General features: G+C 39.8%; 2 protein-coding genes and 2 long non-coding RNA genes across 7 annotated transcripts in view; 3 read left to right on the top strand and 1 right to left on the bottom strand.

The window, feature by feature from the left end:
* Positions 1-18,060, top strand: part of LOC114448765 (NACHT, LRR and PYD domains-containing protein 3-like) — a 71,565-nt gene extending 53,505 nt beyond the window's left edge. The window contains exons 5-8 of the mRNA XM_028425926.1: positions 11,240-11,413; positions 11,799-11,978; positions 12,225-12,271; positions 16,751-18,060. Of these exons, the coding sequence (XP_028281727.1) occupies positions 11,240-11,413; positions 11,799-11,978; positions 12,225-12,271; positions 16,751-17,304 (955 nt within the window). The 3' untranslated portion in view covers positions 17,305-18,060. The remainder of the gene's footprint in view (positions 1-11,239; positions 11,414-11,798; positions 11,979-12,224; positions 12,272-16,750) is intronic.
* Positions 862-11,027, top strand: LOC114448882 (NACHT, LRR and PYD domains-containing protein 1b allele 3-like). The gene is made up of 6 exons (XM_028426103.1): positions 862-1,705; positions 2,154-2,712; positions 5,504-5,541; positions 5,956-6,205; positions 7,808-7,854; positions 9,193-11,027. The coding sequence occupies exons 4-6, from the start codon at positions 5,958-5,960 to the stop codon at positions 11,025-11,027; spliced, it is 2,130 nt and encodes a 709-aa protein (XP_028281904.1). The 5' UTR covers positions 862-1,705; positions 2,154-2,712; positions 5,504-5,541; positions 5,956-5,957.
* Positions 15,047-15,866, bottom strand: LOC114452580 (uncharacterized). Its single transcript, XR_003672285.1, has 3 exons — positions 15,510-15,866; positions 15,250-15,407; positions 15,047-15,093 (listed from the first exon to the last, which is right to left on the bottom strand). It is a non-coding gene; the product is annotated as an uncharacterized LOC114452580 (long non-coding RNA).
* A 3,194-nt stretch (positions 18,061-21,254) lies between the features above and the next one.
* Positions 21,255-24,322, top strand: LOC114452546 (uncharacterized). Of its 4 annotated transcripts, none has more exons than XR_003672277.1 (4): positions 21,255-22,542; positions 22,680-22,752; positions 22,830-22,907; positions 23,474-24,322. It is a non-coding gene; the product is annotated as an uncharacterized LOC114452546 (long non-coding RNA). The 4 variants fall into 4 exon arrangements; XR_003672276.1 differs by having other exon boundaries at positions 21,255-22,565; XR_003672275.1 differs by having other exon boundaries at positions 21,300-21,317; positions 22,467-22,752.
* The last annotated feature ends 2,736 nt before the right edge of the window (positions 24,323-27,058 follow it).

Below are 27,058 nucleotides of genomic sequence, written 5' to 3'. Positions count from 1 at the left end.
CAGAACTCCTCATACGGCCCTCCCCCTGCAGCGCACGTAACACACAAAAGTTTGACAATGCAATTGTATTGCAAATTGTGATTTTCTGGCCTAACAAGCCGATATTGCTCAGGAAGTGGCTGTTTAAGCACTCATAGCAAGATAATAGATAGAAGGTTAGGTATAGCTGACTATTGTTTGACCTCTGGTATGTGTGAATTCAATTCTGTGAACGTGTGGATGACTGTCTGGAATAATATATCCCATCTCCCAGTGTTTAATGTGTGTGTCGAGCCACTGTAATGCCATGATCAGTACTGGAATTAATTTCTTAATATGCCGGCATCGCCACCTTTGGCAATCTTCCAGGAGTTGTTTGCCAGCTACTCATCAAAACTGTCCATCGTCATCGTACTTCCTCCCCAGCTGTTCATCACAATCATCAGCATTAGACGACGGCGCAGAGGGAGCAGCCCCACTAGCAGTTTCAGCACTGGACAGCGCCACCGGGATACAGTGGGTCAACGATTTCAGCACTGGACAGCGACAGAACAGGCCTCAGTGACAGGAGACTGTGAAGCCAGCAGCCGCTGTAAGTCTGGTTTCAACATATTAATGTGGCACAGCCTGCTTTTCTGCCTATGGTCCGGTGTGGCAACTGTGTAATTATGGTCATTTACTTTTTCTAGGACCATGTAAGGGCCAGTGTAACAAGCCTGCAGAACTGACCCTGGATACATGCTTGTACATAAAGTCTGCACTATATGCTTGAAAGGGAGTGGAAGGAAGTAGAACTGATCTGATTCCACCCCGTCTCCATCATTCATAGAACATAACCAGTATAGCTGCTTCCTGTCATACTGTAAGCACATACATAACAACACCACAGGATGAATCTATGCATAGAAACATAGAATCACACAATATACTACAATCATCCATAATTTAATATAAATGATTATTAGTATTAACCCTTTGACCATCAGTACTTTATAGTTGCCATAACCTCTCAGACTGTTAGACTTCTCTCTCAGAGTGAAGAGTTTCTGGATGTTACCAGGTAAGAAGTTACTATATGCTTTAAACAGGATCTGTGCTGTGCAGAATGTAACAAGAAGGACCCCTGGTGGACACCACAAGCAATGTTAAGACACCTTGAAGAAAACTCTGGCATCTCCACATATTGTACTCTATCAGTTAAATCACGTAGATCTTTTCAGTCTAAATCCATGTTGGCATTTCATTTAATAACTGATGTTTTTCAATAAATGTTTCTAAGCGATCATTAAATAGTGTTTCAAGGACTTTAGAGAGGTGAGGCAGCAGTAAGGTTGGTCTGTAGTTTGTGAAGTTGTGTTTGTTTCCTTTTTTGAACAGTGCTATAACTTTAGCAATGTTCATGTTCTTTGGAACACAGCCGCTTTGAAGGGACAGGTTCCAGATGTGTGTTAAGGCTGCTGTCATATTATTAATCACCTATTTTACTAATATATACATATCAATAGCAGGACAGTCAGATATGATTGTAATATCTGTTCATGTTGTTCATGTTATCTGAATTCAAAGGGCACTTGTTGTGAGACAGCCCATGCTAGAATCAGAAAGATGGAAAAAAAACATTGATCTTTTCTTATGCTATATTTCTTCTTCCTCTCACGTCCTGTCTGAGACAGATGCAGCTGCTACCAGGAGGTGGCTGACACTGTGGGTAAAGCATCAATATGATGTAGGTCTCATCAAAGCTGTTGAATCTGTTGTCATCCCTCCTAAGTCTGATCATAGACCTTGCCAACAGCAGTATCCATTGAAACAGGACCCCTCTGCTCTTATTTATGCTACCATGACATGACAAAGTCACACATTTTGAGCCCTTCAGCTAGCTTTACAGGCTACTCCCACCCTTGGACTGCCTGACCTGACTAGACTATTCAGACTGTAGGTGAAAAGAGTGAATACATGACTTCTGTTCTTTGACACTGTGGAAACAAGACCTGTTGTTTACTTATCTGCTCAGTCAACCAAACCGATTGCTGTAACAGAAGCTTGTAAATTTGCTGAAGTGAAGTTTGTCACCACTTAAACTGATTCTCATTATGCTTTTGATGTTCATGACTTTGGGGCCCTGTTGAAACACAGGCATGTTCTAACATCTTTTTTTTTTTTTTTTTTTGCAGTGACACTAACCACACTGATGACGTGATGGAAATTTACAAGCAGATGCAGCTGCGGAAGTTGCAGCCAGCACACCACAACGTCCTGTTTAAGTCTTTGTCCTTGCTAACTATGTGGACTCTGTTCTTTCTACACTCTGAGCTGTACAATCTTTTGACTCTCCACAGGAAAAACAAACATCATCTCTGGTGGTCATATGGCTCCACTTTGAGGGATGAGGTTTGGTATGGTCCTGACAGCAAACCCTTTCTTCATGAATTCAATTCAATTTTATGTATACAGCACTCAGAATTGTCTCTAGGTCAAAGCCTGACCCCAAGCTAAGTACTTGAAGGCAAACTTAACAGGAAGAACCTTAGTTTCCTCTAGTGACACTGTGATGCAGCAGAGGCCAAATGAAGATGAGCTGCTCAAAACTCCCATCAGCCCCTGCTGCCCTCAGATAAGATGTTGAGTGCTGTGAAGGAGGAGCTTCAGATGAGACGTTAACATTTCTGTAAATGCACAAGAATCAACCTGAGGGCTATTTTTCATCTGCGGTCGCTGGACATATGTTAAAAGGTAAACACTAAAACAAATTTTATTTATTTATATTTCTGTGTTTTTGTGTGATTGTGTTTTGTAAAGTTACTTCTGCATTGTAGTTTTACATTACACACGTCAACATATTTCATAACAACATCTTAAGGATACCTTAAAATTGAGGTCTAAATCCTCTGAGAAACGTTATAGCTAAGAAAATAGGTCAAGGCACCTGGACTCAAACAGATCTGTAGACATTTCACTGCTCCCCATCCACCTTCACTCATGGTGCAAATCCCCTATTCAGGGACTGACATCAGTTTCCTCATACTTGAGTAGTGCTTACTTAACATAACTCATACTTTTTATGTAACTTATATTTTATAGTACACCAAACTAATTACTTTGACGTAACTATACTGAGTTCCATCATGGCATGAGTAGTCTAAACGCAGCATTTCAGCTTTACTGACTTAAAATTAATGACATACTTAGACATTTTGAGGCAATCGGTTTCCAAACTTTTTTAAGTAATGTCAACTTATTACACTTTACAGTGTGTGAATGTATGGGGTTAGATGAATTGTGTCCAGTTAGTGTTGTATATAAGTCAAGTTTATTTATAAAGCACATTTAAAAACAACTTTGGTTGATCAGAGTGCTGTACACAGGAGTAGGTCATGTATCAATAAAATCAAAGTAAAATAATAAAAGTACAGTAAACAAGATCAAACATGCATAAAATAGTGATAAAAGCCAAGGTGAGCTGCCTATTTAGTGTTAAAAGCCAAGGAAAACAAATGTGTTTTGAGTCTGCTTTTAAACTCTTCTACAGATCGAGCAGATCTGACTTGAAGAGGCAGACTGTTCCACAGACGTGGGGACATATCTGTGTTGTGGGGATAGCTACGTTCAAAACAGAAATACCATGGAGGAGTTGTTGTGATTAATGAAGCAAAAGCAACGACATAGGAGAGTTTTTAGAATAACCGATGTCAATGGTGAAAATGTGAATGAGGAAGTAACAACTAAACTGAACTCTGACTAAAAGCTCTTCCTCTTTTTTTTCTTTGTTGGTGTTCCTTTAAACTTTAATAACATTTATTTAATAATATAAAACAGAGATAACAACATGAGTGTAAATTCTGTTTGTGCAGAAAATCTTAATTTGTTTTAGAACAGTTGTGTTTTTAATTTTGAAATGATTTATTTATAATTGTATTAATATGTTCTGCTTTTGCGTGTGTGTGTGTGTGTGTGTGTTAACTGAGCTGCTTACAGTCACATGTTTGTATCAGGTTCCCTGCTTTATGGTTTTTGCTGCAAAAATTCCAGTTAAATTACACATTATATGAGTCTGCCTTTGAGTTAAATGTTTTCTTTTTTTTTTTTTATGAACATGCACAAACATGAATCCCCCTCCCCCCCCATCCACGGTCCTCCTGTACAGATATGCATAAAATACATACAGTGTATCTAGAAGAAATACAGATCATAAATCCACAATATTAGATTAAGATTAAGATTAAGAAATCTTCAGTCTGTAAACAGAGAAACTGTCACTGCTGATGGAGGCCTTTACACAGCCTGAACTATCTGATGGCTTCACTGCAGCGCCACCTGCTGGCAGAGCATCATCACAGCAGGGACACACAGTGACATAAAAGCTGTTTTTATGTTAAAGTTCTTTACACGTGATGAACACAATAAATGAAATAAATATATATAACAAAAATACATCACAATTAATTAATTATATTCAAAATAATTTTTTAATTGCATAAATATAATAGTTTAAATGAGGTTGATTTTCCTATTGTGAGCCCTTCTGGGTACAAACTGCATCATTACAGACAAGAATGAATGAATGAAAGTGGCTTTTACTGTGCTGCTGCTAATTGGATGGCCACACATTGCATTGCTCACGAGCAGGGTTATTCCTGAAGGAAGCTTTACTGAAAAAAAGTGAACTCACTGAGCAACACAAACCATCTAAGTAAATTCAACACAACACGGTTGAATCACCAATCTGATACCTATACCTGACACTAGGTGGCAGCACTTGACTGTGTAACATGCACAGTTCTTCTTTGATGACCCTCCAAAAAGTGAACTTGGTGAGTTGTTGGATCAAATAAATGTAATTATGTTTACATATTTTTGTGTTTGGTTTAAAATGTATTCTTGTTAAAGTAACCTTTGTTGGTTTGTGTTGCTTTAACAAGTAGCACAAAAAAGTGAATTAAATTGGACATAATTACAGTTATTGGATCCAACAACTCACTGACTTCACTTTTTTTAGTGCCTTCCAAATGAGCTTGTTAAGTCTGTTGGTGTCGGCCGTCTTCATCCTGCTGCCCCAGCACAAAACATCTGCAGCATGGTCTGGCAGATGTTTAAGGACCTGAGTCTCCCTTAGGAGATACAGGTGACTCTGTCCTATTTTATATATTGCATCTGTGTTTGTGGACCAGTCCATTTTGCGGTCAATGTGGACACCCAGATACCTGTAGCTGTCCACCCTGAAAATTGAAGCTGCTGCTATTTCAAAGTTTAAATATGTGTTTGTGTTTATCTTGAAGTCTGAATTAAAACATTCAAAAAACATAAAGAGACTAAAGATAAGAAAGTTACTTGTAGTGTCCTTTTAGAATCACAACAGGCTGTAGAAGTGTTCTGTAACTGATTGATCTTTATTGTTGTTTAAAACTGAAACTCGGAACAAACGTCTGTTCTACAATCATTCCCTCTCTGAATGCCACTTGCGGCTAGTTCAAACTTTGAAGGTCTGGTGAGTCTGTCACTGATGGTGTCTCCTTCTCTGTTTCAGTTAAAGACACAGCTGGACTGATGTCAAAGAGTCCAAAGGTCAGCACCAGTTCCTCTTGAACACACCATAAACCAGCTGATAGATTGATGATCTTTATTCTTTGATTGATCCCAAACTGGGAAATGTCAGGCACTCAGCCTTCTATACACCCTCTGTAAAGGTAAAGATATAACATATATACAAAACGTATAAGGTTTGCAGTTAGTATCAGCGCAGAATGTATCTGACACACACACACACAAGGAGCTGTGGCTTCATGGCTGATGAACAGCACAGACGCTTCAGAGTTAGCTGCTGTTCAGGTTAGACCAGTCATCATGAGAACAGGTTAAAAGTTGTTACTGCAGAAATGGGAGATTGGTCTGATGAAGCCCATCAGTCCTCACAGGACAGAGGGCAGGGGTTCCTGAACGCACCACAGAGGTGATCATCTTTCTCTTCTCTCCTCTCAGAAATGCACTTTGTGGATGAACACAGAGCCGACCTGATCCAGAGAATCAGCAACATCGACCCCATCCTGGACCAGCTCTTGGGCTCAGTCATCCAGCAGGAAGCATATGATCGGATCAGAGCTCAGCCCACCAACCAGGACAAGGTCAGGGAGCTCTACACATTCCTGCAAGCTGGAACAGAGGCCAAAGACAAATTCTACAACATCCTCCAGACGCACGAGCAGCTGCTCATTGATGAACTCAATAAGAAGTAAGCTCTGTGAGGACACCCAGACCTGAACACCAGTGTCATCATGAGGGAACAATATATATTTCTATATTTTACTCGTGTTACCTTTACTTTTCCACATAAAGAAAAGAGACCCGGCCTGTATAGGCCAAAATAGGGTTACAATAATATTCTCATAGCAAAATATGTCTTTACATATAGATAAGGACATATAAACACATGTATACACAACCATGTACCATGTAAAACATGGTCTCTCAATGATCATTATAATTATTCTCATTATCAACTTAACTGATTATAAATATCAACATTAACATGAGACAATTTGGCTGGACCATTACTGTTCCATACTAGAACTACTCATCTCCCATTTTCTTTTTTTAAACCACTCACTCTCAAAAAAACAGAGAGGAAAATGTATTTTAACATCATAATATGAACAATATTTTTAAGCACAACACATGAACTGAACGCCTCCTTACTCCATATTATCATTAGCAAATGCACAATTTACCTCCACTTAAAACTAGTATCAATGTTCTTACTCACCAGATGTCACTCAAACGTCATATACACACATACACCGGCGTAAACGCAGATCACACGGCTCTCAACAATCCAGGTTCAGCTGTTGAAGAAACAGGGACACAGGAGTTCAGCAATGCATAATATCACTTTGGTGCTTAGCAAAGGCACATGTGGCTACCAGCCCAAGCTAGCGCCATAGCGACTACTAAGATGGTTTTAATCAGAAATACTATGAATGTCCTGTTTTCTCACTAATAAGGTTATCCCAATAAAACATGTGCACAATGTTATTTTGGAAAATGGAGGCAAGGAAATTATTGTACTCCTTGCCAGAGCATCTTGTGTCCCTCCAAGACTTCAAGCCATACTATTTGTTTATTAACTGCAGTTTTGACCTTTTGACTATTTTTGGATAACTCTTTGTCTAGCCCTAGTGTATGCCTAAAGCTTAGAAAACTGGGTTTGGAACCAGTTTTGCTCTTTGTCCATCCATCCACTTTCGACCGCTTACTTATTAATTAATACTCAGCTGTAAGAACCACTGAATTATCCCACAAACAAATGTTCCTGAAACAATCCACATGTGAAGCTTCAAAGGAGGCAACAACACAATGGTAGAAGGAGGAGTTATTTCAGTCAGAAACAGAGAGCAGTGAGCAGCTTCACTGAGTGAGACGCTACAATATTATCAATGTAAAAACTACACACATAAATGAGTGAATGTTTTTATTTGAACTGTCTGAAAACTCTTCCATCCATGACACATGTGAACCAGGGTTGTGTTTGCATATATAGTGAAAGAAACAGTCAGAGACAGTGTGGCTTGTTTGTTGCTTTGGATAAATGCACAATGCTGAGATCAAACCTACACTGTTGCTGCATGAAGAGGATTTTACAAGTAAAGCACTGACAGAGAGCAATATTTCACATAATGGAGGACATGAATAAACACAGAGCAGATCAGGAGAGACTCTTCTGGAGTTGACACAGATGAGTCTGTTTGTGTGTCTCTGAGAAACTGAGGAACCGTGCTTCACACAGTTTGGACTCATGTTGGACTGAAAATCATTCTGACTGTGTTTCTTCCTGCAGGGTGGACCATGGTGGAGAGCAGAGGTTAAAACCTGATGTGAGGAAGGGTAAGTTTGACTCAGTCTTTCCTCATTTTATTGTGCATGAGTCAGTGTTTTATCAGTCCATCAGAAGTCCTGTCTTTAATGGACATTTGTCTCTTGTATTCAGTCACAGTTTCATTGCATACTTACTGGATCCTTATTGTTCTAACCCACATATGCAACAAGAAAAAGGCTTTTGTCCATCAAACGTCTGGATGTGATGTCATTGGAGTGAATATGGACTGTGACCTGCTAGCATGTCCCAGGTGTCTTTTTAGTCTCATGTCCTCCTCACTTCCACTCTCACATGAGCCAGATGATTTGTGTGTCTTTAGTCTGTGTCTGAGTACCTGTTGTGTTGATGTGTTTGTGTAGCTGGTGTCCATCTTGCTTTTGGATCAGTCATTGTCATTTGTAAATAGCTCTGTATATATTGTCATGTGTAGCTGCAGCTTGTAGGAGGGAGACGCCCTTTTTCTTTGTTTCCATGTTCTGCTGTTTTGGGTCAGGAGTTTTAGGTTCTAGCTTTGTTGTGTTTTTCTTTTGTTAGGGAACTTTAGTGTGTTTTAGTGTCTTTTTGTTTGTTGTTTTTGGCACTGCTTACCTCTGAGTTCATGAACTACAGCCTAACACTGAATCCAGCTTATCTGATTAGGCGGGGCATCGATAGTGGTGTGTGCCACTAAAGCAGACGAGGCATACCAAATGCCACTTTGAGATCTCACTGTCTCTCCTTTAAAATGTACTCAAGTATTGAAAGTAAAAGTACAAGTATGTTTTAATATGTTATGTAGGTAATAAAGAAAGCAGTCGAAAATGTTGCATCATAAGTCTGAAAGACAAAGCAAGTGATCAGAGCTCCTTAAACACTGTGTTTAACTCTTTCCACTTTTTCACTTCCCTAGACACACACATGCTTATAACTAACAATGACATAACAAACCAACAGCCCCTTTATAGAATCATTTACTTTATCTAGAGACAAAGTTTTGCTGGTTTTCACACGTTTGTTTTTATAAATACCAACATGCCACTGTCAGGTCTGTTTTGCTGTTTCAATGCTCGCACTGCAGGGGGCACCAACCTGTCATGAAAGGAAGAGTGAGACTGAGGAACCTGATTCACACTGATGAGATGTTCTGATTGTAGCTTTAACACGTTCCCATTAGAACACGGCTCTGGCGCTGATGGGTGTCGAAGAGTGTGGCACTTTTGTGTCCCCCATCTTGAATCACCTGCAGCAGAGACGTGTTTTGGGCAATGATGTATTGCTTTGTAGGAACAGACTGGACTGCCTCTACAAGTTAATGCTCAGTGCCTGTATGTGTACACACACTAACCTACTCACTGTGTTTGACACAGATGGGATGGTTCCAGTACCGGAGCCACACCACATCACATATTACCAACAGAAACTCCAATCACACTTCCAGGACAAGTTTCTGTGTGCACGAGAAGGCTCGGCAATACAAAAAAAGCGTCTGGTTGATATCTACACAAAGCTATACATCACAGCCAGCCCTGACAACACACAGCATGAGGTCCAACAGATCCAGAAAGCCTCAAGGCCTAGAGACACTGAGAAATCTGTCACACCTGGAGACATGTTCCAACATCCTTCTGGGGAATACAGACCCATAAAAACAGTGCTGACCAACGGAATCGCGGGAATTGGAAAGACCTTCCTGGTGCAAAAGTTTATGCTGGACTGGGCTGAAGGAAAAGCCAATCAAGATGTGCATCTCATTTTCCCCTTCTACTTCCGTCATCTGAATCCACGGATGGGAAAACAGTTCAGTTTGGCAAACCTCATTCATGAATGTATCCCAGAGACTGTGGACATCAAAGAGGAGGCTCTTAATTACATCTTTACTGCTCTGCAGTCATCAGGAAACAGCAACTACGACAAGAGTGAATTCAAGCTTCTCTTTGTGTTTGATGGACTGGACGAGAGCCGCCTTCATCTGGACCTTCATGTTGATGATAGTGACTCTGTTGATGTAACTAAGTCCACCACCACCGATATCTTGGTGAAAAACCTCATCAATGGAAAACTGCTGCGCTCTGCTCGCATATGGATCACCACAAGACCTGCAGCAGCCAATCAGATCCCTACTGACTTTGTGGACGTGGTGACAGAGGTCAGAGGGTTCACTGACCCACAGAAGGAGGAGTACTTCAGGAAGAGATTCAGAGAGGAGGAGCAGGCCAGCAGGATCATCTCCCACATCAAGACATCACGAAGCGTCCACAACATGTGCCACATCCCAGTCTTTTGCTGGATCACTGCTGGAGTTCTGGAGGACATGTTGAAAACCAGAGAGGGAGGAGAGCTGCCCAAGTCCCTGACTGAGATGTATATCCGCTTCCTGGTGGTTCAGACCAAAGTGAAGAAGGTAAAGTATGATGGAGGAGCTAAGGCAGATTCACACTGGAGCCCAGAGAGCAGGGAGATGATCCAGGCTCTGGGAAAACTGGCTTTTGATCAGCTGCAGAAAGGAAACCTGATCTTCTATCAATCAGACCTGACAGAGTGTGGCATCGATAAAGCAGCCCCAGTGAAATCAGGAGTGTTCACACAGATCTTCACAGAGGAAGACAATGTCTTCTGCTTCATCCACCTGAGTGTTCAGGAGTTTCTGGCTGCTCTTCATGTCCATTTGACCTTCATCAACTCTGCTGTCAACCTGCTGGAACAATCTTGGTGGTCTAAAGTCATTAGACACAAATCTAAACTAAGACACCTCCACCGGAGTGCTGTGGACAAGTCCTTACAGAGTCCAAATGGACACCTGGACTTGTTCCTTCGCTTCCTCCTGGGTGTTTCACTGCAGACCAATCAGACTCACCTACAAGGCCTGCTGTCACAGACAGGAAGTAGCTCACGGACCAATCAGGAAACAGTCCAGTACATCAAGAAGAAGATCAGTAAGAATGTGTCTGCAGAGAGAAGCATCAATCTGTTCCACTGTCTGAATGAACTGAATGATCGTTCTCTAGTGGAGGAGATCCAACAGTCCCTGAGATCAGGACGTCTCTCCACAGATGAACTGTCTCCTGCTCAGTGGTCAGCTCTGGTCTTCATCTTACTGTCATCAGAAGATCTGGAGGTGTTTGACCTGAGGAAATACTCTGCTTCAGAGGAGGCTCTTCTGAGGCTGCTGCCAGTGGTCAAAGCCTCCAACAAAGTTCTGTAGGTGGATTTATGAAACATGGTTCATGTTGTTGAGTGGTTAAATACACACATAGATTCAAATTTAAATATTTATTTCTATCTATAGGACACATTTAAATGTCTTCTATAGTTGTGGCTGTCAGGTTCACATTACTATTTTGTCATTGTCCATTTTGCAGTCACAGTTACTATAAATGTCAGTGTTGTAAAATGTGTACTTTTCTTTTCTGTCAGGCTGAGCAGCTGTAACCTCTCAGAGAGAAGCTGTGAAGCTCTGTCCTCAGTCCTCACCTCCCAGTCCTCTAGTCTGAGAGAGCTGGACCTCAGTGACAACAACCTGTGGGACTCAGGAGTGAAGCAGTTAGCTGCTGGGTTGGAGACGCTACAGTGTAGACTGGAAGCTCTCAGGTCTGGATGCAGCTGGATGTAAATTCAGCCCCAGATTCAAAGTATACAGCATTTATAAATCCTTCATGCCTTTTGTTTTCACATTTGTTTTGTAACTCTAGGTTGTCGAGCTGTCTGATCACAGAGGAAGGTTGTGCTTCTCTGTCCTCAGTCCTCACCTCCCAGTCCTCTAGTCTGAGAGAGCTGGACCTCAGTGACAACAACCTGTGGGACTCAGGAGTGAAGCAGTTAGCTGCTGGGTTGGAGACGCCACAGTGTAGACTGGAAGCTCTCAGGTCTGGATGCAGCTGGTTGTTAAACATTTAAATTCAGCCCCAGATTCAAAGTATACAACATTTATAAATCCTTCATGCCTTTTGTTTTCACATTTGTTTTGTAACTCTAGGTTGTCGAGCTGTCTGATCACAGAGGAAGGCTGTGCTTCTCTGGCCTCAGCTCTGACCTCCAACCCCTCCCACCTGAGAGAACTGGACCTGAGCTACAATCTAATGGGTCCAGGAGACTCAGGAGTGAAGCTGCTGTTGGACATTCAGGATAGTCCAAACTATAGACTGGACACTCTCAGGTATGCACAAATATAAGTGTGTAATATGTTTACAGTAAAAATCACTGATCTCCACTGATCTTTAATTTTTCTCCATCATGAAGCTATAAAATTAAGATTTCAGACATGTAAATGACACAAAACCTACTGAAGCTGGTGGATCCACTCATTGTGTCTCTGACAAACTGAGGAACTCTGCTTCATGTTGATCAGCAGTTTGGACTCATGTTGGATAGAAAATCATTCTGACTGTGTTTCTTCCTGCAGGGTGGACTATGGTGGAGAGCTGAGGTTAAAACCTGGTCTGAGGAAATGTAAGTTTGACTCAGTCTTTCCTCATTTTATTGTGCATGAGTCAGTGTTTTATCAGTCCACCAGAAGTCCTGTCTTTAATGGACATTTGTCTCTTGTATTCAGTCACAGTGTCATTGCGCACTTACTTATTGTTGTAACGTCTGGATGTGATGTCATTGGAGTGAATATGGACTGACTGTGACCTGCTAGCATGTCCCAAGTGTCTTCTTACTCTCATGTCCTCCTCACTTCCTCTCTTACATGAGCCAGATGATTTGTGTCTCAGTAATTTGCATGTTTTTGTGTAAATGACTAAAAGCCTAATCTGTCACTTCTCAAAAATTATCAGTAGATTTAAAAGGCAAACAACGCTGATAAAGTGCACTTAGTATTAGTTTTAAAATATTTAAATAACAGTTACTGAACAAAATATCAATTAGAAAAAGCCAAGCAAAATTTACTCAAATTTTAGAAGTAGAAAAAGTAGACTCTAAACTCTAAAAATTTTATATGAAGTAGAAGCCATTTCCTGTATTCTGATTTCATTCTGATGCACTTTTTGTTAAATTAGTGTAACTTCTCTTTACAATCATATAGCAACCGATTAGTTCGTCAGTTTCTCATTAAAATGAAGAATATGAATCATCTGTAGCTATAAAACACTAAAAACATCAGCCAATCCTCCGGGACGACCCTGCGCGGAGTATTGGCTGGTTATCACTCTCTTCCTGCTCTGCGCGCACCAGGGAGGTACGTGCATGATGGCCGAAGTCACAGGTAATGTGCGTCCATGTGATTGGGAGGCGTGGCTTCGGGGTGAGCCCAGAGAGAAAGGGGCGTGTGTTTACTTTCAAAATCTGGCTGACTCTCACTGAGTTTTCAATATCTCCTACCCTACCTTTAACTCAATAACTATTTCTGATATATTCAATAATAACTTTAAGCAATGATGACAAATACAAAACAAACTGAAAATTAAACCGTTTTGTCAACCTAATGGTAACAAATCAGTTTTATGGAGCAGATTATTATAACAAAACAGGTTTACATCTGTTACTTTCTGCACTTTCTGCGCCAAAATAACTATAGGCTGTTGTGGAAACTTTTCTGCTCTGGTGAAAAATGAAATAGAGACTTCTGCCGGCCGACAAGGATTTATTCTTTGCAAAGAAGGTCAATCAAAAACACTCTAGCAGTCAGAATGAATGAAAGACCCCAAACATGGGGAGAAGAGAACATTTATGCCTGGGGAAGGCACTCCCCCAAGCAAGTCACAGCCCTCTGTGTCTGTGACCATATTTGACATTTTCTGCAATGTGGGATGTTAATTCACACCTCAGGATGGCGCCCTGGAGTCTCTTGTATATTGGAAAAGGGTCTAGACATTAACATTGAAAAGCAAAAGGCAGAGGATCTGTCACCTTGGTGAGAAACAAGAGGTGGGGTGTTGCAGGGAAGTGAACTCAAAGATTAAGGGAGGCTATGATATACAGGGACAGACACAGATGACCCAGGGAATTAACAACAAGGATTACAGATTAAAGTAATAACAAATATTAAGGAGCGACTGCATATACAGATATTAAAATTTCCATCACAAGGCATAACCTCAAACTCTACATTTCTGTTTCACTGTATTCCCAATGAGACCATCAGCTGGACTGTCAGATTTTAGAGAAAGACAGAACAGATCAGATTAAACAGATTAGAAACAGGTTACTCAAAGCTTCCAACAACAACAGGTACTGTAATTACTGCAGTAGAGTGGTTACTCTATTCCACAGTCATGAGAATTGTACAAAAAAAATTCCAAATTAGTATTACTAGGGGTGGAACGGTTCATTTTTCTACTTTTAACACTCTGCAAATACCATAGATGAGCACAAAGTATATCCTAATTATCCAACATTCAACATATTTAACCCTTTAAACCCTAGCCATACTAAGGGAAAAAAATGTCTAAAAAGACATTCCCAAAGAAAACAAAGAAATGCACCACAATAATAATGTGCATATGCATGTTCTTGGTGTCTAGGGACATCTAGGGACCTCAGAGAATGCATTTCCAGTGTTAAAAATATTGTGTCTATTAGTATGCCTGGGTTAATTAGAATAAACTAAAGGAGAAATGTAATGTTAACGAGGAAAACACTATGCCAACAATGATTCTATGTACACAGATGCCATTGATCACATTCAGCTATTCCTTGGCGACAAATCCAAATTTGATAGAATTTGAACAAAGAGTAAAGTCTTCACAAAGGTTTTAGTAAGGATATCACCAGGCGGACACTCAGTTTGGCACAATTTGGCACCACTGGTTACTGGTTACTTACCATTTCCAATGGGAACTGGCTGGAAAATATTATATATATTAAAAATTATTATATATTATATATATATTATATCCATTATACTAGTCTATTGCCATCTACTGGAGCTTTTTAGTATTTATTTTACCGTGTGCACAGTATAAAATCAATAGAAAAAACATCAAAATGTATGATTTTGTCTCCAAATAGAGTCGTTTCATTATAAATATGTATGTGTATATACAATAATGAAAAATAAATAACAAAAACAAAATATCAAATTTGGAAAATGTCAATGTGCCACCTCTCCTGCTGAGCCTGAAAATCTTCAGTTGCTAGCTTTGGCCGCTTGCTGGCTCACCCACCACGGCTAATGCCACGGCCTCTCTTTGATGGCCTTGGGTCAGGGGAGGGGGATCCAGGACTTGAGGACGAGGAGGTGGATGGTGACCGCACTGACCTGCCTTGACCTTGAGGAAGTGCGTGGTGGGGGGACATAGTCCTCATCCGTCTCATCTCCATCATGATCACTGTTGTATGAAAAAATAATTTAGATGTTGAAAGAAAAATATTAAATCACATCACATCAATTTCTACAGCAGAAAAGCTAATGAATATAACAATAAAGCAGTAATAGATATATTATTGAATGACAACACAACCACACATATAATCAGCACACAAACCTTGAAAGGAGAGCTGATGCCTCAGTGTTGAGCCCAGATGGGCCTGGAACATCACTGCCCTCATCTCCGTTCAGCTCTTCCCTTAGGGGTCGCCACAGTCAATCATCACCACTATCCTCTGCATCCTCTTCTCTCATCCCAACTACCACCCTGCTACACTCTGTTGTGCATACATGTATATATAATAAATCGTGTTTTATTATTATTATAACACAGATTAGCAAAAAAAATACTTTACACTTCAAAATAAATCCACAAACCTACTCATAAACTGGGTCCATCTTCTCCAAGAACATTGCCTCTTCTTCAGAATCAATGTTGCTGACGTCAGAGTCAGACGAGTCTTGAAATTCAACATCTGATTGCCGCTGAATTTCTGCCAAAATCTCCGCCATGTCCCTCTCGACACGGTTCGTTCTCTTCAGCATTATGAAGAGCGAACTAACTAACAAGCTAGAAAGTCTCTGACACTCAGTGCCACTTACTGTCACTCACAGGCACTAAATATCACTGAAACTCACTAAAATGCACCGAAGTCACCAAAGAACACCACTACAAACTAAAACCAACTACTACCTCCACAAAGGACGACGCCCACCCACGTTAGCTAGCGTAGCGTCATCGCGCCGTTTGTGTGCGTCTAGTCTTTACGCTGGGATTTTTCGTCAGCTGGGTATTGTAGTCCATCATTCGATTCAGTAGATTGTCCTCTTTCATGGGACTACAAACATGGCTGCCCCCACGGACCCATCGGGTTGAACAGAATCAGTTCAGTGTTTCCATCATTATATCAGGTCAAGTCAATTTCATTTCTTTTTCATTTCTATACAGCAGCAGATCATAACAGAAGCCATTTAAGAAAACCTTTCCTATACAACAGGTCTACACCTTGTTCCTTTATTAAACAAACAGAGGCACGATGCGTGTACACAGACACACACACACACAGACACATGTGTGCACATACTCCCACCGTCGGACAGAGCGACATGCTGGTTGGATAGACTGAACTCTATGACTACACTAGACTAAGCTAACGGTGCTGATGTCCGTGGTTTTTATTTTATTTTTCCAATTGAAATATGTTATTTACATCCCGCTCTGTAAGCACTGACGAGAAACACAACAAGCTGATTGCACAACAAGCAAACACAAAGCTGATGGTTGTGTATTTGTTATTGTGTTTCGTGTTATTCCTGTTATTTGTAATTTTATTTTCATGATCATAGAAGGTCGTTAAGGTCATTAAAAACTCAAATGTAATCTGGCGGCGAAGGATCGACAGTCGCCGCGCCGCCACACGGACGCCATTGCACGTAATGATAAAGTCATGTTTAAACACAAAGCTGATAGTTGTGTATTTGTTCATTCAAACATTAGTGACAAAAAGTCTGATGATAAACTTTGTATGAATGAACAACACATCAGTCAGTAAAGACAGAATGAAGCCATCACATGTGTCAGATGATAAACTGCAGCTGTGTCTTTTTCTCTCCATCAGATTTCTGCCAACTTGAAGTCGACACAAACTCAGTGCACACAAAGCTCAAACTGTCTGACAACAACAGGGAGGTGACACGTGTGGAGGAGGAGGAGCAGCCATATCCTGATCATCCAGACAGATTTGACCTGTGTCCTCAGCTGCTGTGTAGAAATGTTCTGACTGGTCGCTGTTACTGGGAGGTCGAGTGGAGAGGAAGGGTTCATATATCAGTGAGTTACAGAAGAATCAGAAGGAAAGGAGGCATGGGTGATTGGATGACTGATGACTGCGTGTTTGGAGCAAACAATCAGTCCTGGAGTCTGTTCTGCTCTGATGATGGTTACTCTGTCTGGCACAATAACAGCGAAACACCCATCTCCTCCTCCTCTGTCTCTTACAGAGCAGCAGTGTATGTGGACTGTCCTGCTGGCACTCTGTCCTTCTACAGAGTCTCCTCTGACACACTGATCCACCTCCACACCTTCAACACCACATTCACTGAACCTCTTCATGCTGGATTTGGTGCCTGGTACTGCAGGCCTGGTTCCTCAGTGAGTCTGTGCTGTGTGTAGAAGCAGAGTGTGTGGAAGTGACAGCAGCTTCAACTTTGTGCTTTAAATGTTGATGATGTTTCACTTTCATTTGAATCACTGACTGTGATTTCAGGTCAGAACATGTTTTTGTCTTAGAAGCAGTGAAATGAGCTCCTAACCACTGAGCTCCTGTAAAAACTGCACTGATGGATCTTCTTGTTCTGGATGATCCTGGACAGATGGAGTTCAGCTTTTCTCTTCTCCTGTTGCTGATTGGTGGAAGCAGCAGAATGAGCTCCACCTGTAACAAACACTGACCTCCACCTGTCTCTGTGTGATGATGAAATATATACTGGTACCACACATTCAGAGGGATTCTTGGGGCAAATAATGACCAAAACTCAACACATCCACTCTTACACGGCCCCAGAAAAAGTAAATGACCATGATTACACACCGGAGCATAGGCAGAAAAGCAGGCTGTGCCACATTAATATGTTGAAAGCATTCTTTGCTTGGCTAGCATCAGGTTTTAGCCGATGCTTTTTAGCTCTACTCTTTCTTTTTTTAGCTAGCATATGTTTTTAGCTAACACTTTGTATGAAACTAGCATTCGTCTGTTTGATATTTGTTTTGCAAGCATAATGTTTTAGCTAACACTCCTTTATTAAGCTAACATTTTTCTGTTTAATATTTTGTTTATCTAGCATACATTTTTAGCTAACACTATTAAACTAACATTTTCTTTTAAATTTTGTTATCCTAGCATGGGCTAACACTCTCCTTTGTTAAACTAACATTCTTTTATCGTTTAGATATTTTGTTTTGCTAGCATATGTTTTTAGCTACCTTATTAAACTAACATTTTCTTTTATAATTTGTTTTCCCAACATGGGCTTCTAGCTAGTTAACTTTGTTAAGCTAACATTATTATCTTTTTTGTATTTTTTTAACTAGCATTTTTTAGTTTAGTAGTTTTTCGCTTTGGATGAAACTAGCGTTCTTCTGTTTGATGCTTGTTTTGTTTTTTTTTGTATTTTGTTTAGCTGGCATATGTTTTAGCCAACATTATGCAACATTATGTCATGTTGAATTGTATACATGTCTACAAAAAAATAAAAAACACATTCATTTCATTTTCTATTGGACCAGTGTAATGAATTGGCTTCTGTTGGGTGAAAGAATTTATTCTGCACCGTGTTAACATGCAGTGTGTTCAGATATATAAGTATTCATGTTTATATGTGTTTATCGCTTAATAATGTGATTTTCATAAGTGTTTATGTGTTAGGAAATTTTATAGAAAATCAAAGTAATTTGAGGATACTGAATGTATTAATAAGTAATTTCATAGTATGTCATATAACGTTGTTTTCTGCAGTTCAGGCTGTGGCAGATGAGATCAGTTGTTCTTCTGCTCTCTGGAGAGATGGTACGAGATGGTCATAAATTCAGACTAAGGACAGCAGCACCTTTGACCTGATAAAAGCCAGATTCTAAAGGAATGTGTTTTTCTCCTGAGTGCCCAGTTTATGGTCACCCCCAGATCGGACTCACAACCTATGAGATTTAAGGAATTGGAGTTTTACCTTATTTGGCAGTAAACACTAATGGTCTAGTTGCTGTATGAACCAGGGTCTGCAGGGGGATAGTAGATGCCCCTGTGGGCCGGCAGGCAGGAACGCCCATGGGGTATATCAATGTGTGAATTCCATGTCCAGTGGTTGTTGCGTTGTTCGTTGTTGCTGTGTGGTTGTTTGTTCTTGTTGGTTGTCCTGTTCTTGTGTTGTTCTTGTTTGGTTCTTTGTGTGCAACAACCCAGAGCTCTGCGACTCAGAATTTGCCTCATTGTTTAATAAATTATAATTTTGAGACCAGAATTTATCCACTCCTTCCTTACAAACTAATTCAGGGGGTGATCAGAAGGAAACAAGGGGATTTTCACCCCGACACTTCCCCTTGTTAACCGTCTCTTTAAGCATCTAAAAATGGTTCAGAGGTTAAAGTGGTCTGTGGGGTTACTTCCTGTGGCTGAAGAGTGAAAGGCTGAGTTTTGGGTTACGTAGCCAAAGGTCACCACCTTATGGGTTTATAGCATAGGTACTCAATGTGCGGCCCACGGGCCAATGGCAGCCCGCAGAAACATTTATGGCGGCCCGCAATGAATTGTGTGAATTTGCGTTATGATATGAATTTTTCATATACTGACAACACTGGTTTAAATGTCTAAAATGTCCGGAACTCAGCGCGGTGGTAAATTGTTTCACATGGGACGTTTTTCATTGTTGCACCGCTGCACACACCTGAAGCAGAGCACAGGTATTAGTGGAGTTGTTGGTGAGAATGGACAGGGGACGTTCTGAAGCTTGTAATTATTTTTTAAACAATAAAAATGATCGTTCATTAATCGTAATTGAAAAACCCTCAAGTAATCACCTGGATATTAAATAAGGTTTTTACAATTCTTATGTCTGTGGAATAGAGTAACCACTCTACTGCAGTAATTCTTCTCAATCAATGCAGTTAGTTAGAATTAAAGACCATTATAAAGAAGCACTGCAACAAATCAGAGCATCACTGAGGACTGCTGCTGTGTTCTTCTTCCTCTGCCCCCCATACCACCACCTGTGTTTTAAATGTCTCTGTACTACTGTGTTCCATAGTATTATTTTTATGGCACTAAAAACAGTACAGTTCCTCTTGTGCAACACTATAACCAACAGTACAATACTTCTATTGGAGTTGTTAGTTTTTTATTTCATGACATTCATGATGCAGGATGCAAATACAGCACTGTACATATCTGTACATATATCTATCCTTAGCTGTATATCTCATGGTTATTCCTAATTTTCCATTTTTATTCTTTTATTTTTAATTCTATATTAATTAAAAGATAAATCATCTTATCATTGTTTTTAATTTTATTTTTAATTCTAGGTTATTTGTGACTTATCTGTTTCTAGTTTTTATGCTTCTCTAGTAGCACACTGCATTGTCTTATTTGTTCTGCTGCTGTAACACTCCAGTCCGGTAGGCGGCGGTAATTTGCCTTACAGGGTGGCTCCCACCGCCAATATACTAAAGAAGAAGAAAAGGAGGAAGTAGAGGGAACAGAAAAAGACGAGCACAGCGACAGCACACCACATGTGAAGAAGAAGTAGTTTGTTCGCTAGTTGAACAGAAGTGTAACTACTGTGAGTGTTTTATCACATCTGAATGGCTGCTGCTGAGTTTCTGAGAGGTTTTATCAGCGAGCGGCTAACTGCTGCTGCTGCTGAAATATTGGGAGTGTTTGAACAAACTATCGTCCAGTACGAGGAAGAGATGGACCGTCAGCGCAAACTGCTGGATCTCCTCCTGAAGCCTGAGATCAAGTTACACAGAACAGGTATGTAAACATGACAATGTCACGGAACAACAACGTCTCTGTTTGAAAAGAGTGCACATTCAACACATAGTGTTTCTAACAGGAGGACACTGACTTCATGACTTGAAGCTAAGCTGGGTGAAGACGCTCGCACATTACCACTGTGTACGTCATCAGTTGTTAAGCTGAGCATGATCGATGTAGCCCAAGTTGATAAACAGTACAGCACTGATATGATCCATTACATGTTGGCTGGTAGCTGAATTCCACGCAGTGCCGTGGTGCACACCTCCACAGACCACAGCCAGGTTAAGATGTGACAGCTTAACATCCACAGAAGATTTGTGGCTCCTGTCTTCTGTCTGAAATGTTGTCCTGAATGTTTATGATATTTTCTGTTTGTTAGTATTTTAATGTTGCATTAACTCATTTGGTTGTTCCAGGTTTTAGATGTTTCCATCATCACATTAGTCTTTGTGTCCATTTGTCCCTCCAGGTCTCCCTCAACAACATGACTGTAAGGAGGAAGAGATCCTGTCTGACCAGCAGCTCTGTAACCAGGACAAAAGTTCCAGTCTGGACCCCTTTGACCCGACTGTCATCCAATACAAAGAAGAGATCAACCATCAGGACCCACTGCTGAACATTATCCTGACACCTGAGGTACAGTTACACAGAACAGGTATGTGAACCTACAAACAAGCAGTGAATCCTGTGACTCCTGGAGGCTGCAATTGTTTTGAACAAGAATGTATTTTCTGATCATCACATTAGTATTGTTGCATCAATTCATTTGGTTGTTCCAGGTCATAGATGTTAATGAGGCGTCTTTGTCGTATCCGACCAATGAGCGTATGTCTTACAAAGTCGCTCATATCTCAGGAATGGTAATAGGCAGAGACGTTTTTTCCTCGAAAAGAACACACTTTAGGCTTTTGTGGGACCTATTCCGCATGTCTGTGTGACGTACCCCAGAACCCCTCAGTGTCCAATTGGACCATCAAGCAATATCAGGAGGGGCTCAAACATCCAATTGTAGAGCCTTTGTGCTCTGACGTAACCACCAAAGATGGTTGAAGGACAAGAGAACTCTCTCCCCTGACTAGCTGGGTCATTTACACGGCTGAAAAGCGTCTCTGAACGCAATAATAGACGCATAGCGGACCGTTATCTGAACCAGAAAGTGCGTCGTTCTGTATACCGTCATACACTTATATATCTTACTGGAAACGTTTTATTTGACATTTTAGCATTGCTATGTTTTGCTAACAAAACATAGCAACGAAAGTTACATCGAAGACGTTCTGGGTGAACAGGGCCTGTAACAGTGGCATCAAAATCAATGGAGCGAATGGCACTTTTTTTCACTTATGGTGTAATAAATTATATTTGTACTATAGTTAGAACCTTCATTTTTTACACACTTATCCCTAACACCCTAAACTACATGTTGATAATGTTTGGGAGAGTTTAATTACAGTTTCCTGTGTTTTTTCAATAGATATGTATGAAATTTATTTTTCGCATTATTTTTTTCATTCTCTTTCTGGTGCTAGAATTTTTTTTATAGTCATATAACACCACTATAGCCTGAATATTATGAAAGCCAGGTTCTCCTGAAAAAAAAGATGTATATTACTTGATTGTGGATTACAAGATGACTATCTAATGAGCAGTAAAACACAAAGAACGCCAGGCAAGCAAGTTCCTGCATGTGTGGGCGAGTCCCTAAATATTGTGCCAACACCGGGCAACTTGTGCATGCATCTAATGTAGTGTACACACTTCCACAAATCTCTTTAAGCTGACCTTGTGTCCGCCTCTGTTTTAGTTTGAAGTTTGGCAGGAAGATTAACTATGTGAGCTACCTGAGTGAGCTGGAGGATGTGGTCAAGTGTGACCAGCTGGTGAGTCCTGCTCGTGTCAGAGAGTAAGGACATTTAAAAACATTGATTTTCTACTGCATGGATTCTACTGTGGCCCATGTTATGACTCTGTCTGTGTCACAGGTATGACAACAAATGTGTCTGTGTGTGTGTGTCAGACTCAGAGGGATTCAGATGGTGATCCGGTTCCTGTGGTGATGAGAGACACCATTATCTTCCTGTCAGAGCAAGGTAACATTCACAGATGAATCCGTGTCTCATTTCAGAGGGCATCGCGGTCAGTAACAACTGACTGTGTGTGTGTGTAGGTTTGGAGATTGAGGGTATCTTCAGACGGTCTGCCAACGTGACTCTGGTCAAGGAGGTGCAGCTCAAGTACAACTCAGGTAAAAAGCCCATTTTGTCATGTGACTTTTGTTCACATGTGAGTTAACCATGGCTTCCTAGCAGTGCTGAGAAGTCCGAATCAGAATGACTTTATTATAAATTCTTTTTGTTACAAATAGAAATCAAAGAGAAATTGAAGTTGAAATATATAATAAATATCTAAATACCTAGACAGCATTTAAATCCCTGAGGTGTATGTAAAGAAGAACATATTTACTACTGTATAAAAACCTTTACATGGTAAAGAGCATGACATGAATGTACAGTGTCTGAGTGACTGTTACAGTTCAGAGTTCAGTAGTTTGATTGAGACAGGCAGGCAGTGGTGCATCGTGGGAGTCGGAGTCTGTTGTTGAACGAGCTCCTGTGGCTGGTCAGCACAGTGTGGAGCGGGTGGGAGGGACAGTCCAGTATGGTCTTTATTTTGGACAACATCCTCCTCTGACACACCTCTGTCAGAGAGTCCAGGTCCTCTCCCACAACATGGCCGCCACCTGACACCGCACTTCCTTTCACAGTTGTGCATCTGTTTCTGACAGCTGTGTGTGTGTGTTTGTGTGTTTAGGTGTCAGCCAACAGTGAGGTGAACAAGATGACCAACAGTAACCTGGCTGTTGTGTTTGGTCCTAACCTGCTGTGGTGGCGGGGCAACGCCATTGGGCCGATCAACAACTTCACCCGGACCCTGGTGGACCAGCATCATCTGGTCTTCGCCTAGCTTTGTGGCCAAAACTGCTCTTTAAGTTGTTGTCTTTTAATTTCTCAAAGGCCAAATCATCATCATCATCATCATCATCATCAGTGGTTGAATATTGGTGTTGTGTTGATTTAAAAAAAAATAAATAGAGGGCTGTGTCAGTTGAGGTGTGTGTGAGATTGTTGAGGTGAACAGGTGTGTGTGTGTGTGAGATTGTTGAGGTGAACAGGTGTGTGTGTGCATGCATGCTTGTGCCTTATCTGTTCCCCTGAAGTGATCGTGTGATTAACCATCAAAGTGCCAGTGTGCCCGTTTTACCATAGATTAAAACAGCACGAGGTGCGTTCAACACGCTGCTTTGTTGAGCACAGCTCTCCTGTAATGAACGATCACAGGTTTGAGAATCAACATTTCATATATTTATGTTTTAAAGGAAAAAAAAACATCACATGCAGTCAGACAAAGAATGAAGTCTGATTTATTTTCTTGCTTCTTCAGCCAATAATAAGTTAAAATTCACTGCAGCTTGTTGCACATCTGAATCATCCTAACAAGTTAACATGTTTTCTCAACTCTGCTGCTCGATTACAGTTCAGTCTAATCTATGGATCTTTGTACTGTAACTGTTGTCATGGTGACAGTGAACAATGTTTCTCCGTGGGAGAAATGATTTTGGTTTCCAGCATTTATTGATACTTAGTGATGTTATTTTCCTAACTCCTTTTTTCATCCTTTAATTTTGATATGTTGTGGATCTTCTGTATGTAAGATATAAATATAGACTGTAACATCCATGTGTGTAAACAATAAACAGATGTTGAATGAACATTTAGTTTTTTTCTTACTGATATTTATTTGTGTAAACAATCATGTACAGTTCAAATCAGGGTGCCCATTAATATAACACATGTTTCCATTGAGTAAAGGTGAAGTGACAAACTTCAGGGTGTGCATTTCAGAACAGCAAGGATCTTTTTATATTGTTATATATTTGAAATGTATCCATGACAGTAACAAGGTTTACAAATAGAAGGGCAAGTTAAGGCACAATGAGCAGCTTGACGTATGAAACACAAGACAAAACGGCAAACAGTAGTTTCAGGGAGTATATGAGCCGAGAAGAAGTCCAAGCATCTGAACGAATGGCTCAGAGGGTTAAGTGAGTGGTGGACTGTGAAGAGTGAAAGGCTGACTGAGAGGAGGTCCAAATGCCTGGGCGAGTGGCTCAGGTGGTAAAGCAAGGGGTAAAGGGAGTGATTTGAGCCCTTGAAGAGCCAGGTTCGATTCCTGGAGGGTGAAGAACAAAGACAGAAGATCCGGAAGTCCGGAAGGACCGGAGGAGAAGAGGGGGGCGTCCTGGCCCCCCGAGTTTCGGGGGTTCGTGAACAGGGGGTTATGGATTATTGTTATGGTGTTGGTTGTATTAAGTAGTCTTTTAGTATACTTACTTACTTACATACATACTTACTTACATACTTACTTACTTACATACATACTTACTTACATACTTACTTACATACTTACATACATACTTACTTACATACTTACTTACTTACTTACATACATACTTACTTACATACTTACTTACATACTTACTTACTTACTTACATACATACTTACTTACATACTTACTTACATACATACTTACTTACATACTTACTTACTTACTTACATACATACTTACTTACTTACTTACATACATACTTACTTACATACTTACTTACTTACATACTTACTTACATACTTACTTACTTACTTACATACTTACTTACATACTTACTTACATACTTACTTACTTACATACTTACTTACATACTTACTTACATACTTACTTACTTACATACATACTTACTTACATACTTACTTACTTACATACTTACTTACTTACTTACTTACATACATACTTACTTACATACTTACTTACTTACTTACTTACATACTTACTTACATACTTACTTACTTACTTACATACATACTTACTTACATACTTACTTACTTACATACTTACTTACATACTTACTTACTTACTTACATACTTACTTACTTACTTACTTACTTACTTACTTACATACTTACTTACTTACTTACTTACTTACTTACATACTTACTTACATACTTACTTACTTACTTACTTACTTACATACTTACTTACTTACTTACTTACTTACATACTTACTTACTTACTTACATACTTACTTACTTACTTACTTACATACTTACTTACTTACATACTTACATACTTACTTACTTACATACTTACTTACATACTTACTTACTTACTTACTTACTTACTTACTTACTTACTTACTTACATACTTACTTACTTACATACTTACTTACATACTTACTTACTTACATACTTACATACTTACTTACTTACATACTTACTTACATACTTACTTACTTACATACTTAACATACCTTACTTACTACATACTTACATACATACTTTACTTACATACATACTTACATACATACTTACTTACATACTTATACTTACTATACATTACTTACTATATACATAACTTACTTACATACTTACTTACATACTTACTCTACTTACATACTTACTTTACATACTTACTTTAACATACGTATACTTACTTACCATACTTACTTTACTTACATACTTTTTTACTTCCATACTTACATTACTACTTACTTACATAACATACTTACTTACATACTTCTTTACTTACATACTTACTTACAACTTACATACTTATTACATACATTACTTACATACTTACTTACTTACATACTTTACTTTACATACTTACTTACATACTTACTTACTTACATACTTACTTACTCCTTACTTGACTTACATTAACTTACTTACATTACTTACTTACATACTTACTTACTTACATACTTACTTACATACTTACTTACATACTTACTTACTTACTTACATACTTACTTACATACTTACTTACATACTTACTTACTTACTTACTTACATACTTACTTACATACTTACTTACTAGTAAGTTTGTAGTCTTGTAGACTTGTATTAGACTTGTAGTCTTGTTTATAAGTCTATGTTTAAAGTGTTAATGTCTCTCTGAACCCTACTGCACTCTTCTTCCTATATGAGATGAGACACACAGCACATTATAGAATAAGGACCATCACGCTGATTCTAAGAATTGGACAACATACTCAGGCGCACAAAAACAAACATACCTGCATTGTTGCTTCCATTAACTGCTTCCACCATTTCTGACGGTCTGACATCACTGCGAAGCTCCATCAGCTTCCTCTCCTTAGCCTACATAAAAAACATATTCAGTTCAATTTTTATATAAACCCACAAAAACAGGAATTCAACACAATCAGACTACAGTGATCCCTCGTAGACCATTATCAATCCATCATCAGTGCGGTGTCCAAGCATATCAATGATCAAACAGGCAATATTCACTTGAATGAGGCGGGGGTCACAGCTTC

The sequence above is a fragment of the Parambassis ranga genome, chromosome 2 (genome assembly GCF_900634625.1).
Source record: "Parambassis ranga chromosome 2, fParRan2.1, whole genome shotgun sequence".
Taxonomy (NCBI): domain Eukaryota; kingdom Metazoa; phylum Chordata; class Actinopteri; family Ambassidae; genus Parambassis; species Parambassis ranga.
This window is presented reverse-complemented; position numbering and strand designations above follow the sequence as displayed.